The sequence below is a fragment of the Miniopterus natalensis genome, chromosome 14 (assembly GCF_054644295.1).
Source record: "Miniopterus natalensis isolate mMinNat1 chromosome 14, mMinNat1.hap1, whole genome shotgun sequence".
NCBI lineage: Eukaryota > Metazoa > Chordata > Mammalia > Chiroptera > Miniopteridae > Miniopterus > Miniopterus natalensis.
The window spans coordinates 52,531,286-52,550,375 of record NC_142094.1 but is presented as its reverse complement, the minus strand read 5'-3'; the positions used below and the strand labels follow the sequence as shown (position 1 = coordinate 52,550,375).

At 58.9% G+C, this 19,090-nt stretch overlaps 1 protein-coding gene and 1 pseudogene across 1 annotated transcript; one reads left to right on the top strand and one right to left on the bottom strand.

Moving 5' to 3' along the window:
* Positions 1 to 219: 219 nt before the first annotated feature.
* Positions 220 to 6,329, bottom strand: EMX2 (empty spiracles homeobox 2). The gene is made up of 3 exons (XM_016206333.2): positions 5,924 to 6,329; positions 3,852 to 4,036; positions 220 to 1,713 (listed from the first exon to the last, which is right to left on the bottom strand). Exons 1-3 carry the CDS (start codon positions 6,327 to 6,329, stop codon positions 1,546 to 1,548), a joined length of 759 nt encoding a protein of 252 aa, XP_016061819.2. The 3' UTR covers positions 220 to 1,545.
* A 315-nt stretch (positions 6,330 to 6,644) lies between these two features.
* Positions 6,645 to 18,746, top strand: LOC148091575 (uncharacterized; annotated as a pseudogene).
* Positions 18,747 to 19,090: the final 344 nt, after the last annotated feature.

Here is a 19,090-nt window from a genome sequence, read left to right as displayed (position 1 = left end):
CTTATCTCCCATCCCTTTTCTGAGGGACTTAAATTCTCCTAATCCTCTCTGCTCTCTACCCTCATCTCTCTTTAAAATGCCCAGGAATCCATCAGTCTGGCCCTTTTGTGGGTGGGGAGGCTGGGTTTCTTGAGCCTGGTTAGGGAAGGACCACACTCCAATTACTGGACATAACTTTTTTAAGAAAAAATTTACTTCGGTTTCCCAAGACGACTACTCTGAGGGCATATTGATAAATCTTTATTGACAAAATATTGACATTGACATACTTCTTGGAAGTATATAGTGTGTTAGAATTCTAACAAATTAACACAAAACACAAAAATATTTACATTCTGGTATAGAAGACATTAAGGAAGCGTTTGTCACTCTCTTTAGTAAGTCTATGATCTTGGAATAGAAACTCAGTGCTTGAAAACTTGCCGCCGTGTCTTTGGCCACACTTAACTATCATCCCCGCTAACTACAGTCCTTCGGTTTTTTTTTGCAATAGATTGATTGAAAGTTTGGAATGGCCTTTGCAGTGAATGGTTGAACTCAGCCAATATTTCCAACCACTAAAAGGAGTTTACTTCATGATTTTAAGCCTTGGGATGTTAGGAAAGGGAATGTCCAAGAAACAATTAATTTAGGTATTTTTTTCCAACACAATTCCTGACTCCTCTTGTGGGCACCCTCCCCAGCCCTCCCAGACCCCCCCCCATCCAGCTCCCCATTTCTCTGTAAGAGGACCACTATCGCTGAGCCTACCCATTTAGCTTTCACAATCACTTTGACGTCAGAAGGTATCAAAAAGTGTTTACAGACTGCACATTTCTCGAAAAAAAAAAAAATCAAAATAAAAAGCACACAGAACCTGCCTTTAAAAGGAAAAGAGAATTACAATTCATTTTCTGTCTTCAGACACCATTCGCCCAACAACTGCTACATGCAATTCAAGTTTTTGAACATGTGTGGGATGGGGCTGGATATGGAATTTCAATCGTTATTATTACTAATTATTTTTAAAGGTTGGGGGGAAACACTGCGAAGTGCAAAATAAAAAGTCCTGTGCCTGGTTGGGTTTTTTTTTTCTCTTTTATCATCATTATCATCTTTTTTTTTACCAAAAAAAAAAAAAAAAAAGTCGGACTGCGATAAACGGAATACCTGCCAATCATCTTGTCCGGCTGGTTTGGCGTTTGACTGACAGCTCCCCTTGTCAGGGCGCCTTCCTCTTCGCCACACTGGGATCCCTCTCTCCCTCTCTCCCTCTCCCTCTCTCAGCTGCCTCTTTAGACAAGGGGTGCAAGTTGATCAAGGAGCCTCTGTCCTCTAACAACTTGGCGCGGCCTCGACCAGGACCCTGCGCCCTCGCCGCCCAAAGTCCGCACCGCGCTCGCTGCCCGCTGCCCGCGGCTCCCTCTCCCCGTCTCGGTGAATGTGTGTGTGCGCTTTGTTTTTGTTTTGTAGGGTTGTTTTTGTTTTTCGTTTCCCGTCTTCCCCTCCTCTCCCTGTCTCTGATTTTGCTCCGTGCCGTCCGTCTGTGGGGCTCGGTTTGCGTTTTTAATCGTCTGAGGTTACATCTATCTCCTCGGGACTCGCCTGCTTGGTGGCGATTCTCCACCGGTTAATGTGATGCGTCCCTTTTTTCTTTTGCTGCGAGTCTGAACCTTCTTCCTCCAGCTTCTGTCTTTTGAACTTGGTCCTTCGGTTCTGAAACCATACTTTTACCTGCGGGCCAGAGGCAGAAGGGGCGCGTTAGTTCCTCCACAGCGCCCTCCTGTCTCTTCGGCCTTCGCGGGGCCCAGACCCCGTCTGAGAACAGAGCGTCCAGCCCCCCGGGGCGCGTCCAGAGGCCTCCCTTCGGGGGGCAGAGCTCCCGGAGCGCGCGGGCGGAGGGGGGAGGCCTGGCTCCCTGCCCCGCGCCCTCCCGAGCCACCGGCCGGGTCCGGAGGGCACAGCCCTTCTCACCGCGCCCTGAACCGGGCGCCCACCTTCCGCTGAGAACCAAAGCCTCGCAAAGCATGGGAAAACCCTATAAACATGATAACTACAGAAAAATAAAAAAGAGACGTGTCCCTGACTCCCGCTACCTAGCCCGAGCAGGAAAGACGTCTCTCCAGCTGCTGCAGCTTCCTGCGGGGCCCAGGGTGTTCCTCTTCTCTTGGGTTTCCGGCGTTGCCTAAATGGAGCGCCTCCTCTGCAAAGCCCAGCCCGGGTAGGCAGCCGGGACTTCCCTGCGCTTCCTTCTGGCCCAGGGTCCTTGCAGGTGAGCAAGCCTGGGTGGCAGGGGGTTGTGCCAAGGAAGCCAGGAGGGACATGGGGCGCAGGAGCCTTGGGGGCCGACCCAAGACTCTCAAAAGTGAAAGCTTCTGAAAGACCTCAGTTTAAAGAGGAAGAAAGAAACTGAGAAAGGGGAGAGAAGAGAGGGAGAGTCTTCTCTTGCCCCCTCCTGACCAGCCCCAAGACGGCACAGGGCCAAGCTTCCACCCTGGTCACATCCCTTACGCCAGGGCTCCCCGGCAGCCTGGCCTGCCCAGAGCCGCTGCTACAGGTCTGGGGGTGAGGAAGGGAATCGCTGGGCCGCAGTCCCCATCGCCCCCTGGGGAGCCTGGGCGGCGGGTCCCTATTCGGGGACCAGGCCAGAGAGCAACGCCGCCCAAACTTTCTCCACCGCTGAGGTGCAGGTGAGGAGACGGCGGTGGCTGCATCCCCGCGCCCGGGAGCCCTGTTCCGAGGGCACCGCCACAGGCCGCTCCGCTCCCTCGTCGGAGAGTCCAGCCCAGGGCCCAGCTCGCTCTCCCCGACGGCCCCAGTCCCCCCAAGTGCCCCCTGAAAAAGCGGAGCTGGAACAAGGCTGAGTTTAATTTGCTTTGAGTTTGCTAATTGAGGGGGAGGACGGTTCATTTCTCCCCGGCGCTCGCCCAAGGCGCGCCTCCGTGCGCTCGGGGCTTGACACGCACACAAAGCCTGCGGGCGGCGTGGGCAGCGAGGCGGACAAAGACCACCGCCGCCTCGGCTCTCCGGGAGAAACCAGCCGGGGCCGCGCCTTGTGCCTGCCCCGCACCAACCCGCGAGGCCCTCCTCGGTTTTGTCCCGGGGAACGTTTTAAAACAAAAGCCTCGACCTCTCTGCACCTCCCAGAAAAAGTGTTACAACTTAATCTGCAAGAAAACGTTACTGTTTCCTGGGAACGCCGACCCCGCCCTGCGGCTCGGGACAGTGGCGCCTACGGTAGCCCCGAGCCCCCTCCCCGCCCCGGGCAGGCCAGAGCCAGAGCCAGAGCCAGGCCGGCCTCAGGGCCCCACGGCCCAGCAAGGGTCTGTCCCAGAGGCGGCCCTTCTCCGCAGCCTTCCAGCTCCGTTTCTCCGATTTTAGGGACACACCCAGGATGCATGGCCTCTGCCTTCTGACTCTCGGATTCCTTCAAGGGGAGTAACTGGTGTGAGCGTGGGCCTGCGGTCGCACAGAACTTGCCTTTAACCAATTCCCAGACTCCAGCTTCAACACCCGACACCCCGTAGCTCTCTCCCTCTTCCGGGATCCCAGCCGGGTCCCCAGACTCTCACCGAAAGTTTCACCAAAAGTGCAACGGTGTCTTAGCCAGGAGCTGCAAGGCAAGCCCAGCCGACAGAAGGAGCGACCCAGGCCTTCCCTCCCGCCCCCCAGAGCCTGGGGCGGGGAGGCTCCTGCAGCCCCTTCTGGAGGCCAAGGAAGCCTGGCACCTCGAACCCTACACACCCTGAGCGGGGGGCGTGGAACCAACTCCTGGGCTCTTTGCCGAGGGCCCTCTCTGAGCTCTGCGCTCCTGTGCCAGCTGCGCGGTTCCGAGATCTGGGATGGGGGTCCCGCGCCTGGGCCCAGCTCACCTGAGTTTCCGTGAGGCTGAGGCTGTGTGCCAGCTGCTTCCTCTCCGCGCCCACCACGTAGTGGTTTTTCTCGAAGGCGTGCTCCAGCCTCAGAAGCTGGGACGGGGAAAAGGCGGTTCGGATCCGCTTCGGCTTTCGGGCCAGCGCGTTGTGCAAAAGGAAGCTCTCCGGGCTTGTGTCGTTCCCTGCGGGGGACACAGCAGAAGTCCCGTCAGAGGGGGCCGCCCTGGCCGGGCCGCGCGCTTCTCAGGAGACGGGGCCGCGGGACCCCGCGCTCAGGGCCTTTCCATAGCCCCTGCGGCTCGGCCCCTGGGGGCCGGGCACCCTCCCGAGTCGCGCTCAGAAGATACCGGCCCGGCTGCCCGGCCTGGACAGCCGGGCTCTACCTGTGCGGCACCCGCCCTGCAGCCGCCCCTGGGGGGCCAGTCCCCAGGCTCCTGGCCTCAGCGGACTTCGCAGCCGCCTTAGCGCGCGGGCCTCGCTACCGAGCACGGGGGACAGAGGCCGGGGCATCAGGGACAGGCCCGGGCATGGGAGCCCATGACCCAGAGAAACCGCTTCCTTTTCTTTCCAACCTCTCCGGGAACTCTGAGCGGGAGTGGAGAGGCCACGGACCGATACCCAGAGTTTTCTCGAGAACTTATTTTCAAATTATGTACTTTAAGTTTTTCCCCTCTGGAAAACTGCAGAGGCCGGGCGGGTCTTTAAGCCCGACTGCGACCGAAACGTCGCTGACGGGTGCGCGCCCTGCTTCTGCCGCCTCTGCGTCCCGAGGACCCGGCTCCCCCGCTGCCCGGCTCCAGAGAACTGGGGACGCGAGCGGAGCGATCGAAACCCGGAGTCAGCGCGCTGCGCGCGCCCCGCGGCGCCGTCCGAGGCTCCAGACGATCCCGGCTCCTCCCGGCCCGGGGCGGGGACCACGCGCGGCGCCCGCAGGGAGCGGGGGAAAGAAGCCCCGAACTTTGCGAGCAGAGCCAGAGTTTCGGGTTTTCTCATTAGGGTGGGAAATAAATAAATTCACTAAAAGCCCAAACAAAGAAAAGCTAACTGACAGTTCGGGTGGGAACCGAGGCAAATCTGATCCGGGAATTCAGGCGAACGGTGGTTTTTGTTTTGTTTCGTGTTTTTAAATTAGGGGCGGAGTGGCGCGCACCCGGTGAGGCTCCGGCAGGAACGCCAAGGGTTAACGAGCGGACCCGCGGCGGAGGATCGATCGCGGCCGCGGGAGGTAGGTCTTTCCGCGGCTCCGCGCGCTCCGCTAATTACTCGCCGCTTTTCCTTGGAGTTCTAACTTTCTTCCCACCCTCACCCAGAGAAAAACAACAAACAAACCAGAGTAAATAAATAAAATGGCAAGAAAGGAAAACACCCAAACAGGATCTTCTCCAGTCCTTCTCCAGACTCGGCTCATTTCTCTTATAACAAAAATAAATAAAAAACAAAACAAAACAAAAAAACAGACCGAACCTGCTTTCCCGGCGCGGCCGTTCGGCGCCCCACTTCCGAGCGCCGAGCCTCGGAGGTTTCAACCCGCTCGGATTCCCGCCCCTCCGGGGCCTCCAAACAGCAGGAAAAAACAAACCCCGTGATTGTGCCCGGGGCGCGCGGGTCCCCTCGCCGCCCGAAGAAAGTCGGAGGCCGGGAAGTCCTGGGTCTAAGCGGAAGGGACGCGGAGCGGGTGGCGAGCTGGGAGGAACGCGGCCCACGGCGCCCAGCGGCCGGGCCCAGTCCTCGCCCCTTGGAGCCGAGGCGGCGAGCGCATCGCCTGCATCGCCGAGAAGACGCAGAGCCTGGGGACCCGAGGGCTGCGGGACGCCTCGGCTGCCCCGGCCTGCCTGGACCCGAGCGCGCTCGGGAACAACTTGCGGCCGCAGTCCGGTCCCCAAAACTGGCCGCAGCTTTGGCAGCTGGGGACGAACACCAGGCCTGGCCCCTCGCCGCCCAGTTTCCGAACAGGGCGCGCGGCCCGCCAGCGGGAGGAACCTCCGCGCAGGCCTCGCCAAGCGCCCACCGCGAGCAGGCCCGGGGTCTGCGGGATGCGGCGCGCTGCAGATCCGCGACGTGGCACGTACCTTGGAAGCGATGGCCCAGATACCGGTAGCGGTGGATGAGCCACGGGTAGAAGGTGGACGGGTCCCGCTGCTGCGAGGCGAAGAGGGGGTGTGGCGAGTGCGAGGAGGGCAGGGGGTGGGCGGCCAGGGCGTGCGGCGGCGGCACGGGGTGCACCGGAACGGCGGGGTTGGGCGGGTGCGAGACCGCCTCGGCGAACACCAAGTCCGGGTTGGAGTAGACGCCCCTGCCGGCGGCGGCGGCGGCGGCCGAGTGGAAGCCGTTGAGGAACGGGTTGATGGGGCTGGAGTTAGCGTAGCTGAGCGCCGCGGGACGGATGGGGTCCTCGGAGCGCGAGGCGGGCAGGGGACTGTCCTTGGCCACCAGCGATTCGATGGTGAAGCAGCGCTTGGGCGCCGGCTGGAACATGCTGCGCCGAGGAGCTGGCGCCCGGGGCTCCCCGCTCGCGGCGACCGTGGCGCGCTGCCTCCGCCGCCCGCTGCCCGCGGCGAGGACCGCTGAGAATTGGGGACTTGTTTGTTTGGGGTGGGGGTGGGGGGAGGAAAGGAAGAAAGAAAGGAAAGGAAAAAGGAAAGGAGGGGGGAGGGAGAGGCAACGCCGAGGATCCCGAGAATCTTGCACCAAACGCGCCCAACCTGGAGAGACGGGGGAAAAATCCTTCCAGAAGAATTTGCAGGCGTGGATTGGGGTAATTTTTTTTTTTTTTTTTTTTTTTTTGGCGAGATGGCGTGGGGGGGGGGGATCGGAGTTAGAAACAGGGAGGAGGGGGCAGTTTCTTGGGGGAGGCAAAAAAAAAAAGTTTTCTCTCCTCTGCAAAAGGCGGGCAGGGCGCCCTAAGTCCAAGGACAATCCATGGAAGTGTTCGCTTCTTCACAAGTTGTGCAAACGATTTGTTAGTTCATGAGCCTAATTAGTGCGGGGATCACATAAACAGCTTCCTCCGAAGCCTGGTAAATGGCTTGATGATTGGTCGCTATTACTCGCCCTGAGGTGGAAGGGGGGAGACTCTTTAAAGTGCGTCAGAGGGAGGCGAGCGCCCGGGAACCCGGAGGCCTGGATCCCGGCCGAGAGTGGAACGGAGTCGGCGCCGCGGCCCCGCCGCGCCTCCCGCGCCCGCGCCCGCGCCCGCCCGGCCCCGCGCCCTCGCCCCGCGCGCCCAGCTCACTCTCTCCGCGGCGCCCGCGGCGGCCTCGCCTCTCCTTCCTCCGGCCTCGCCGCCGCCGCCGCCTCCCCACCTCCGCCCGCGCCGCCGCCCCCGCCGCCGCCGCCACTCCCTCCGCGGCACCGGGGTCCCTGCAGAGTCCCCGGGCGGAGCAGCCTCCGCGGCGGCCCCGGGGATCCCGAGCCCGCGGAGCCCGAGCCGGTCGGACGCACGGACGGACAGACAGAGGCACCCGGGTTCCTCGCGCCTGGCGCTCCGCCGCTGCCGCCGCCGCCGCCCCCGCGGCCCCGCGTCGGGGGAGCTGGGATCGCCCCGGGAGCACCGCGAGGGTAAGCGGGCGGCGCTGCTTCTGCGCGCGGGCTGGCGGAGCTCCGGGCGGCTTCCCAGAGAGGAGGGAGCCTGCGAGCGGGGGTCCTCCCGCCACGCGCGGCCTCGAGGTCCCCGGGTCGCTGCGTTGCGACCCTGGGTCCCGCTTGACCGTCTGCGAGCGCGGACGGAGCGTGGCCTCTGCGGGGCACAGGGCGCCCCGCGCGCCCCGGTGCCGCGGCGGGTGCTCGCCGCCCTCCCCAAAGCAGCTCCTGCGTAATACCTGGGGCCGGGGCCCGAGGCCGGGGGACAGGCTGTGTGATAGACTGTTACGGTCGTTCCGTTGTCGTCGTTAGTTTTGGGCGGTGGTATTGTTATTATTGCTGCTATTATTATTTCTATTATTATTATTATTATTTCTGCTATTATTCCGCCCTCTGTCGTCCCAGGGGCGGGCTGCGGGGCAAACCCAGGGCTCCCGCCTGGGGAGTGCAGATCGCGTCTCCGGTTCCAGGCCGTGTCCGCATTTTCGAGCTCGCCTTCGGTTTTGGGATGATTTTAGGGCCGAGTTCCCTCGTCCCCATTGGCTCGCGCGGCGGCATAATTATGATCACATCCCCCGGGCTGCTGGCGCTGCTCTCTGTTTATTGGTGGTTAAAGATCTATTATCTATTCATCAGCCGCCTATTTTTCCTCCTGGTTTTGTGTGTGTGTGTGTGTGTTTTCCTTTTTGCCAATTACATTCTTCAAAAATGAAGTACCAGCAGGTATTTTGCACGTTTACAATTAACGATAAAAAAGAAATCTGGCGCCCTTTAAACCGTTCCGTGGATTCCCTTAGGGATGGAGACGTGTCCGTGTTTGGTGACTAGGCTGCCCTGAGACCCCCGGAAAAGTCGAGTGGGAAGGGCGACCAGTGAAGGCGAGTGCGGGAGGCTGAAATGCCACCAGAGTTATCCGTGGAGGCGCCCCGTCCTTGGGACTGGCTCTCTGCTTCCCCAGCTCCCTGCCTCCCGGCCCTGGGGTCTCCCTTGGCCCTCTCTGGTTTTACCTGCTGTGTATTTCTGTCCGTGTCAGTCTCTCCACTTCTGTATTCCCGGAGTGGTTTGGGTGGGGGTGAGATCATCCAAAACGCCCTTTCAGAAAACTCTCCAGGCAGGAGACGAGTTAGGCGTGTGCTTAGTGAGGGCCCAGTGGAGGTCATGGGGTGCCCCCTCCCCTCCTCTTGCCTTCCCTGGAAAATTCGCACACACGCACATTCACACACCAGGCGGGTGTAGGCCTCAGCTTTGCCCTCACACAGAAAACCCTGCCCCTGCCTCAGGCTGCGGACCTCTGACGCCAGCTGTGGGTAGGGGGCCTGACTGGGTTGCCATCCTCACTGGGCACTCACGGCCTTGCTCTGCAGCCCTCTCCCACACCCCCAACCTTTTCCAGACCCAAGGATGCCAAGTGTTTGATCCAGCCTCTTGGGGTGTGGTGCATTTGAAGACCCACCTCCCTGGGGCCTGCACCACCAACCTCCAAAAATAGTATGTCCAGCAAACCTCTCCTCCCATTAGGCTCTAGGGACAGACACCCCACCAGGCCAGGCCAGTCTAGGCTGGCAGGGATCCATCCCCAAGCCACCTGGAAAGGTGGAGGTCTTTTAGCTGTGTCAGCCAGTGGGCCTGGGGTGGAGGGGAGGGGGAGGTCAGCCTTCCATTTCCAAAGCCCGAAAGAAAACATCCAGCTTAGGCAGGCTGTAGATCCAGGATCCTGGGGTGAAAGGGAGAGAGAGCCCCCTTCTCCGTGGAAGGCTGCCCAGGAGGGCTGAATAGCCAGGCGCACCCTGAGGCCAGGCCCTGCAAACTGGACCTTAGGCTCCACGTTGAAAACTGGGGGCACTAAAAGCCAAACCCTGGCTGCAGGACTGGCAGTGACCATTTATTGCACAGTTAGTGTTAGTGAAGTTGACTGAGGGTATAAGAGTAGATGACCTTGAGGGGATCCCTCAGTGTCTCTACAGTGTGTGATACATGAGGGTGTTTCCCCTCTTTTAAAACTCTCAGGCTGAGCTCTAAGGTGTTGTGGGTACCCCTTTAAGCCCTTAGCCCCCTTTGGCCATGATGTGTCTGGAGTGTCCCAAGGGAGTGAGAGACAGTTTGGAGCCCCGACGCCTCAGCCTCTCCTTCCAGGGGCAGAGAGCCCAGGCAGCTCACAGACAGGGGTCTCCTCCAGCAACATCCTCTGCCCACTGCCCACTAACCGCCCGCCTCACAAAACCTGCCTGAGAGGGTCAGGTTTGCCCCAGGGACTCTAGTTGCTGGGCAGGTGGGCAAGGGTGTGGCACCTGTGGGCTCCAGGACCCGCCCCCCTAGGGGAGAGCAGGGCTTGCCAGTTCCTCTGCCCCCGGAGCCACTGGCCTCAAGCCTCGCCTGGGCCCCCATGAGGGAAACGTGGGCCTTCCAGTGAGTCCGGGCCTCGGAAGCCCTGGAAGCTGGGCCATCTATGCTAATTCAAGCGCCCAGACTGGAGAAGCTCCAGTAGGTTCGAGCAGCCCCGGCTCCTATTGGGGGGTGGGGAGTGGCACGAGGGAGGGTGCAGGAATTAACTAGGAAAGTAGGAAAGTAACTCATTAACCAGACTGGTAGGTGGAAGAGAGCCAGGGCCCTGGGCACTCTGGACTCCTTTAGCCTCCAGTCCTTGGACTGGGCAGCTGTGCTCACTTTACTGGTGGTTCTGGCCCCGCAGAATCCGGCCCCTCTTTGTTCCTTGGCTGCCCTAGAATGGGGGACATTTGTGCAGGCTGCGTGTGCAGTGGGAGTGGGGGATTTCTGACGCTCCGGAGACAGTGAGGGACTCCCTTTCCCCAGGACCCAAGCCGAGGGTTGGGCTCTGTAGATTCAGGAATCTACAGTCTGCGGGCAGCTGGACTAACAAACACATAGGAAGGTTCTAATCCTGGATCTGACACTCACTGGCTGAGTGATCTTGGGCAACTCAGCAACCTCTCGGGACCTCTGCTTAGTCATCTGTGAAAATACAGCCAATGCCACCTGCAAGGCAGTGGGGGGTAGGCGTCAGGCCTAGTTTGGGGGAATGATAGACCCCTCTACTTCCGGATGGTAATTACACGCCTGTACACGTTTTTCAGAACTCACAGAACAAATTGTACACTACAAAGGGTGAATTTTACCATATATATATGTATATATATATATACCTTATTATTCTGCCCCTCACAAAAAAAAGGTCACGCTGGGTAAACTTGGGCAGGTTACCTAACCTTTCTGTGCCTCCGTTACCTCTTCTGTGAAGTGGCCCTTGGGGCTGTCCAATGAGATAAGCCAAGCGAAGCGGTTAGGCAGCCTCTAGCACACAATGAGCTGCAATAAAAGTTAGTTCCTGCCCTGGATGTTGCTGTTACTATTATTACCTACCCACCTCCAGGGCTTGTTGCTGGGCTTCAAGACTGAACAATAAAGTTGTACAAACATGAGTTATTGCTGGTCTCACACTCCTGCCCCGAGCTCTTCATGCTCCCCAAAAGGCCAGGATTTCCCTAGGGAGGTGTAGGGGTCAGAGAGGCCTGGGTTCCTGGTTAGTGGGAGGCATCAAAAGGCAAAGGTTTCTGGGGATCGCCTAAAACCTCCTGCTCTGCGTTTCCGGGCCAGGCCCCTGTGTCTTTGGTGGAGCAAACAGCAGCGCTCCTAGGTGGCCGGTGGGGTATAACGGGTGAGTGCGTGCCCAGGTGCTGCCTTAGATCAGTGTCTGTGTGACCTTCACGTTCTTGAGCCTCGGTTTTGTCATCCGTGAAAAGGAAATACCAGTATCTTAAGGGTTGTTGAGAGGAGTTAAGTGAGCTAATGCTTGGCGCAGTGATTATTCATCGAATATTATTATTGTTAGGCTATGGCCTGGTGCGGTCCAGCCCCCCACGCCCTCTGCCACGCCCAGCTCGCAGCCGCTGAGACCCGCTGGGGAGCTGGTACATCGAGGGCCTGTGCGCCCCCAGGCTGCGGGAAGCTCGGGCATCAGTGAAGGGTGAGCCCTGTCCCGGGCCCTGGGCCTTCCAAAGGTGTCCCGGGGTGGGCAGGCCTGGGGGCTGGTTAAAAATGCCTTCATCCCGTTGTGATTTCCAGTCACTCGGCCTCTTCGAGCGTGTAGGGCAGCGGCAAGGAAACGAAAAGAAAAATTAATATCTTATAAATGTTTGAAAATTGTTACATCGTATCCTTATCTGGCCTCCTCCCCAGAGGCCGCGGGCGCGGCGGGCGCGGCGGCCGGGGCCCCGCATCCGCGTGCGCGCAGCGGCGCCTAGTGGCGACGGCCGGGCGCGGATACCCGCCGAGATTCTGAGTCGCGGGCACCCGGGCAGGGCTGGGGCTGCGCCCCACTGCCAGGCTCTTGGCATGACGGCAGCCCGAGCCAGGAGAGGAAGCCCGAGGAGGGACCCAGGCCCCAGAAGGGAGAGAGGACGACTTGGAGATGCGGCCCTACTCCCTCCAGCAGCTCCAGCTCTCCGCTGCAGAGTTCGCCACCCACGCAAGAATTCCAGCTTCACGGGGAGTCGGGCTTCCTTCCGCGGGATGCCAGAAAGGGGGACAGGTTTTGCTCTACAAAGGACGAAGCGGTCAAGATCTCCTGTGCCGGGGCGATGACTAGCCACCGCGCCAATGGGGCCGCAATTCCATGCCCGAGGTTCCAGATCCCACGGCCAGATTACGGAGGCCCCGAAAATGGGCCCCATACTGGCCTGCCCTGGCCCTGGCCCCGGCCCCGGCCCCACCTGGGATGGAGTCAGAAGAGTTGGGGTCGACGGGGGCGACTCTCTCAGCTTCACGCCCCCTCGTGGCGGGCCGAGGGCGTCCTGAGACGGGGCCCTTCTTGTTATTGCGAATGTGGCCTCTGATCACCTGACTGCGGGGCTCCGGGGGGGCGCAGGCAATCGCGCCCCTTCCCCCTGCAGCGCCTGGACCCGGTTCGTGCCGGGGCAGCCTAGCTCCTCCGGGGAGGTGAGGCCATGGGGCCGCTGGCAACCCGCGCGGCATCAACCCAATAACTGTTCAGAGTGTGCACCTGGGGGGCTGAGCCCTAGCAGGAGAGTGCGGACCCTGGTCCCGGCCTCTGCTCCCCAGCGGCAGTCAACCCCGCTGTCCTTCTCGGGGCGTTAGCAGGAGCCTTTGAGCGTCTGGGTCTCCCCGGGTCTGTCCGTGTTGAGATCCAAGGTTTCAGAGCCAGGCGCTCCGCGCTGACCCCTGGAGCCACACGCAGGCTCCCGGTGGAACTTTATACCTCCTTCAGGGCATGGAAGCTCATCAGTCCCTCAGCACACCGGCTTTCACTGCTGAAAGCAAGGAAGCAGAATTTAAAAAGCTCCGGTCTCTCTCCCTCTGCCTGCCTTCAAATGACAGTCTAAGGCCAAGCAAGGATAGAGGAGGGACAGACTGACTGGACACAGAGAGACGCATTAGGGAACACGGGTGCTCTTGCTCGGGTGACGAGCTGGGCAAGGGTGGAGACAGCTCTGACTCCCCGGCCCTCCCTGCCCCCCGTGTGGGTTCTCACATTCCCCTTTCCAAAGCCCCAGAAGCTGCGGCCCCACGGGCCACAGGGCATCACTGTTGCTAGGTGCTCCCAGAGGCAGAGAGGGCGGCCTCCAGAGGGCCAGGGTCCAGCCCGGGAGGCGAGGGATGCCCCTTCCCACGCCTCTGCAGCCTTCTCCCCCATCTTTTCGTTTGAAACTGCTCTTAGTCGCCAGTTTTGTAACTTGGGGTCCAGTCCTTTAAGGAGCTTCTTGGAGTTCTAAGTGGCGGTCCTCCTCGGCAGCTAGGGGTGGCTTCGGAAACGCTGGCATCCCACTGGCCCCTCTTTCAGGAAATTGATTGTTACTTCTCTTAGTACCTCCCCATTTTCTGGACTGGGGGGGTGGCTGGGCTGGGGCTTAGAAAGGGGACTGTGGCCATGTGAGGAAAGAAGGAAACTGGAGGCTTTTTAACTCTTGGACGCTGAAGATCTCCGTGAAACCTGGGGAGAATGCGGGGAAGCCTGAAAAGAACAATTCCACTCACCTGTGTCGAGTTTTAGCGTTTAGAAGCACGTGTGCTCACCGGTAATCGCAGTGAACCTCACCGTGTGGTGTGGAAGGGGTTATGGTACCCACTCTCCAGATGAGAAAACTGAGGACCAGAGAGGTTGCACAAAGCACTCTCTCCTTTGGCCCTACATGCACTGACCATCTAGGAGCCCTGGGACATCCCCGCCTCCCCTCTGCCCCCCACCCACCCTGGTTGCCAGACTCCTGCATTCAAGCCAAAGAAAAAGAGGGGGAGAAGCCCTGACAGGCGGACAGGGGCATCCGAACCCTGTCTGGTGGCAAGGCTCTGGCAGGCTGCCCTGCAGCGTAACCCCCGGGCTTGCTTGAGCCCACTTGCCCACCACTGTCCTCCAGGCCACTTCTCCCAGGCTCAGGCCTCGCCTCAGGCGCTCTTTCTTCCCCAGTCGCTTCTTGCGGACTCAAGCCCCGGGTATAGGACTAGAGGGCGGAGGGAGAGCTCAGGGGCAGGCAGGGCAGGGCTGGGGGGGGGCGGGGGCGCTGGAAGGCCGCCACCGGGACTCCGTGCACTCTGCACCCCCGCGTTGCTCTTGTGGGCGACTCAAAGCAGCCCTGAAACCTCCGGGGATGCGCACCAAGGGTGCCTGCCAGGCGGATGGAAAACGGGACTACGCCCGAGCTCCCCTCCCAGCCAGCACCGAGGCCCCAAAGCTTTGTCCAGCGCCCTGCGTCCCTAGCTCTGAGCTAGGGAGACGCGAGCTGGGAGCTTTCTCACGGGTCCACAGACCGCCCCCTCCTGCGGAGACTCCCTCACGGGGCAGCCCTGGGGGACCGAAGGTGGCCAGGCTGCACCCCAAAGCGAGCAGCAAAAAGTCCTCTGGTTCTGGGCCCACAGCCGCCCTCTCTCCCCGGCCACTCACATTCCGGGCCCTTAGCGCCCGGAGTTGGGACACACCAGGCCCCGCTCCCTAATTTGCCTCTCGTCTCCGGGACACCCCGTGCGCCCCGTTTCCCCCACGGCCCCGCTGAGCCCTCGCGGCCAGCCTGTGGTGGCTGGAGGAGCGACCGGGAGTGAGGCCCGAAGTGACTCAGGCGCCTGCAGGCGATCGAAGCCAGGTTGCGCCTCCGAGACCTCTGCCAGGGTCGGCGTGTGCTCCCCCTCCCCGCTCCTGGGGGCAGGGTGGGGTGGGGGGACCCGAAAACGCCGGGCCTCGGCCGCCCTCCGCTTAGCCCGCAGCCTGCGGCTGGCCAGGGCTGCGCAACAAAGGGTGGCACCGCGGCGGCGCGGGCAGGGACCTCATTGGTTCAATATTAGCTTTTCATTCCAGTCTATTGTGCCCATCTGAGATAATATTGACTCTGAGGTGAGAGCCCACAGCCGACAGGGCTTGTCTAACACTCCGCCGCAGGGCGCTCGGAGGGAGAAGAAGGGGAATTGGAGAGCTAAAGAGACTGCAAATAAAAGCTGCTCGCGCGGCGGGCGCCTCAGGCCCGGCGCTCCCCGGGCTCGTGCCCGAGCCTCTCGCCGGGCACTGGGGGTCGGAGGAGGGCCTGGGGTCCGGAAGCCGCCCCGAGGAGGGGCACTGCGCATTCCCATCGAAAAGAGCCCTCGTTTAACACGCGCGCCCATTCCCCAGGCAACTGGTTGGAGAGCGGCTCTGCGCCTGGAGGAAGCGGCATTCACACGCCGCTTCAGTTTGCGCGCAGGCCCGCGCCGGCCACGGAGACACCTTCGCGTTTTAAACGGCGGCCTTCGTTAGGGTAGCTTCTCTGTCGGTGTTGTTCCCGGTTCCCCAGCGTGAGAAGCGTAAACGCAGGCGGCAGGTATCCTTAGGCTGCGGTGCTTGCATGTGCGCGGGGAATAAAAACGTCTAACTGCGCGTTCTGCTCGGCTTTGAAGCCTCTCCTCGCAGCCCATCCGCGGCTTCCTAGCTGCCCTAACCGCAGCTTTGAAGGGCCCTGCCACGCCCAAGCCTTGCATATGAAGATTCGTTTCCATTTCCAAATTGCCTCTAAATGCCTACGTTGGAAAATGGCCCTTTAATTTGTCTTAATGTATCTGAGACGGGACCCTTCGGTTTAAGGTCCCCGGGACCAAACGGCAAATGCCGGGCCTTCCCGGGAACGTGGGGAAGGACGGCCTCGGGTCTCCTTTCCAAACGCCACGGTGCCCCTCTCCCCAGTGGAGTGACCTCTGTAAGAAAGCGATCATCTGTTAACTCTGCTACCCCAGAGCGGAGCCGGTCCACCCCCAAGGACACCTGGGCTTGTGGGGGCCTGCAAAGGGGCGAGGGGCTGGTCCTGCGCGCCTCCCTCCTTCGCAGGCGCCCTGTACTGAGCTCAGGCTCCGCGAAACCCACCTACAGCACCTTGACTGTCTCCAGGAAGGACATTCAGTTTGCTGTATGTGTGATCTATAATATATTATATATACGGCCCCTTTGTATTGTATGTTACTTAACATCTAATGTATATTATATGGTGTCATCATATTATATACTATTTAACATGTATTTAACATCTAGTTCCTATATGGCATTATTATATTACATATTTAATGTACTGTGTGTTGTATATAGTTCCGGATATATATATATATGTTTATATATTTCTCCTTTTATATATGTGTAAAAATATCTGAGGCGCCTTTAATCTCCCTGCAAGTACACACTTGATCGCTTTAATGCAACATTATAAAGTCCTAATCGAAACCACTTTGACATCGGCGATGTCTTTATAACAAATACCCTGGAGTCCGATTTCGGCACGGGGGGGGGGGGGGCGGGGCGATGTTAACTCGGCGGTGAGGGGCAGCAGGTCCCCTCTGAAACGTGGTTTACCAGATGCCCGTCCCCTGGGGACCGAGGAGACAGCGTCCTGGGCCCGGCGCCGCCTCTGCTCCTCGCTGACGCTGTGCTGGTTGCTTTGGTTTTGAGAGAGGCTGTTTAGAGCCTCCGACGGCCCCTAAACTGATGTCATGAATTAAAAATGAATTGGGGAGCGCAGCATATGCTCGGCTGAGGCGTCTGGGAGCGCAGCCGAGGCCTTTCACCCCGGCTCTGGGCTCCAGACGCCGCGCTGCCGGCCGGGGCCTCCGCGCCGACGGGGGCGCAGCGGCGCTCGGGCTCCGCGCGTCGGGCTCCGCGCGTCGGGCTCCGCGCGTCGGGCTCCGCGCGTCGGGCTCCGCGCGTCGGGCTCCGCGCGTCGGGCTCCGCGCGTCGGGCTCCGCGCGTCGGGCTCCGCGCCGGGAAGAGCCGCGCGCGCCCCGAGCGCTGCAGACCAGGCGGTCCCCACCGCCGCCCGCTTCTAACACCCATTCAGAAGCTAAAATAAGCGGGCAGCGGGGGGCTCCGTCCGGCGGGAGGGCCGGGGCCAGGTGGGCCCAGGAAAATAAAGCCGGGATTTCAGATGCCCCATGTTAGCGCCGCTTTAAACGTCAAGAACCGCACCAGGGATCCAGCTTACGGAGGGAAAAATAAAAATAAAAAAAAGTCGAAGTCAGATAGGGCCCACTAAAGGATCAGAAATGGGAAATAACCTAACTCGACAGATAACAGAGGCGGCTACTTCGGAGGCCTGGGAGCCAGGAAGGGAAGTTGGAGGGGGGGCTGGGCAGGAAGACCTAGACCTAGCGAAGGGGAAACAGGGGGCAGAGGCCGCCAAGTGCGGGGGGGGGGGGGGCTGTTTATTTCCTTAAGCACCCCCTCTCAATGGCTACCTGGGGAACCTCAGTGGAACAAAACAGTGAAACTGGGCTAAAGCCTCACCAAGGGACTTGGGCTCCCCACTTCCAGCAAAACCCCAGGTTCAGGGAGACCCTGAGTCTGCCTCTGACCTAGTGCAATCCTCAGCCTTGGGCAAAGGTTTTTGTGGGCTTTGAAGAGTTCAGGCTGTGCCCTCCCTGCCCTGTCTAGTGATGGGGCTCCCAGGCTCCCTAAGATGAGCTAGGGATGGGGAAGGGGGAGATCTTCCTCCTGTTGTTGACAATAAAACAACCGGCCCCTCCCCCTACCCAATGGCTGCAGTCTTCTGGCCTGGCTGCCTGGGAGGCATCTGAACACACACAGGATGCCAAGCCCTTCAGATGAAGAGCTGATCGCCGTGCCAACCATGTGGATGTGCGTCTCCCCCAGATCGGCTTTGGCACATCTGGCCTGTCTGTGATATTTTCCCAGTCCAGGTGATCCATCTTGCCGATGCCCAGTGTGGTGGAAAACTTTCTTCTAATTGTGTTAGCATCCCAGTTCCATGTTTCGGCCCCTGCTCTGAGCCCATAGGGCGAAGGAGATAAAACTTTGCTGTGAAGTCCCCCCAAAAGTCAACAACCATGGGATACAGAGCCTGGATCTCACATTCTTTCAGAGCATTTACTCCAGGTCCAGCAGGCACAATATACAGTTGGCCTACAGGTAGGGTATACGGTTTACAAAGGCCCTGCTCAGTTCACATCAGTCACCTCACCCACCAACCCAGTGGGGTGGATATTGCCATTAATACCCCAGTTTAGAGAGGCAGAAACGGGCTCTGTGAGGTTAAACAACTTGTTCGCCGCCCAGCCAGCTCACCCAGAGCCTTGGCACCAGCCCCGGGCCAGCCCATTCTAAGCCTCCGGGCTCTGCAGACACCACATATGGGACCATTTAACCAACAGAGTTAGGCTTGCCCTCTGTTGTGAAGTTGCTAGGTTGTTTTCTCTTTGTTTTAAGTGTTCCTGCAAATATTATTTCAGGATTCAAAACTTTCTCTTTATTTATGCCTCTCTTATACCCATTCTTTCTCCACCCATCTGTGTTGCAGGGCCATAAAGGAAACAACAACAAGTTGCCCCCTATCTGTGTTCACATGATATTCAGAGACCATAGAGTATATATACATTTTATCTGCAATTATATATGTTGTTCTAGAACCATTTGCCTTATGCATCTTGCTAAAACTCAAATGTGTGATCAAACATTTAAAATTACATGTGTGTATTTTGTCATGATTTTAATAGAATGTTTAACCCTTGCTTTAGACAATGTTTCTTCTTTGCTAAGATCCAAAGGAAAGAGTTTGAGGTTGTAGGAAACTTTTGGTCAAATGGTTCCATACCCAGAAGGATAACCAAGAATCCAGACAGGAAATGCCTTGAGGAGTCTTTGACCTTGAGATGTTGGACCAAGTACCTTGCCACTAGCAAGAGCCGTGCCAGGGCTCCATCCCACACTCATTCTGAACCTCGCTACTCCCTCTCCACAAGAACCATGTCCCCTCATTCCACGAAAAAAATCTTTATTTTTTTCTCACTATTATAAAATGATGTGTGTGTATATATATATATATATATTAGACCAGATGTGAAAAAACAAAGTAACAACCGCTTAAATTCCCACTAGCCAGAGGCCACCACTGTCAAACATTTGGGGATGTTAACTTTTGACACATTAGAAATTAGATTATGTCTACACATTGTTGTTGTTGTTCTAGTAAACACAGGAAGGAAAGAAACACGCTATGTGTGATTCCGTTTACGTGAAGTTTGTGACTGAATGTGCAATTCAGAACAGAGGTTGCCTGGGAGAAGACTGTCTGGGAAGAGGTACCTGGGAGCCTTGTGGGTGCTAAAAATGCCCTCTGTCCCAGTGTGGGCAATGGTAACACAGATGTATACAATTGCCAAAATGC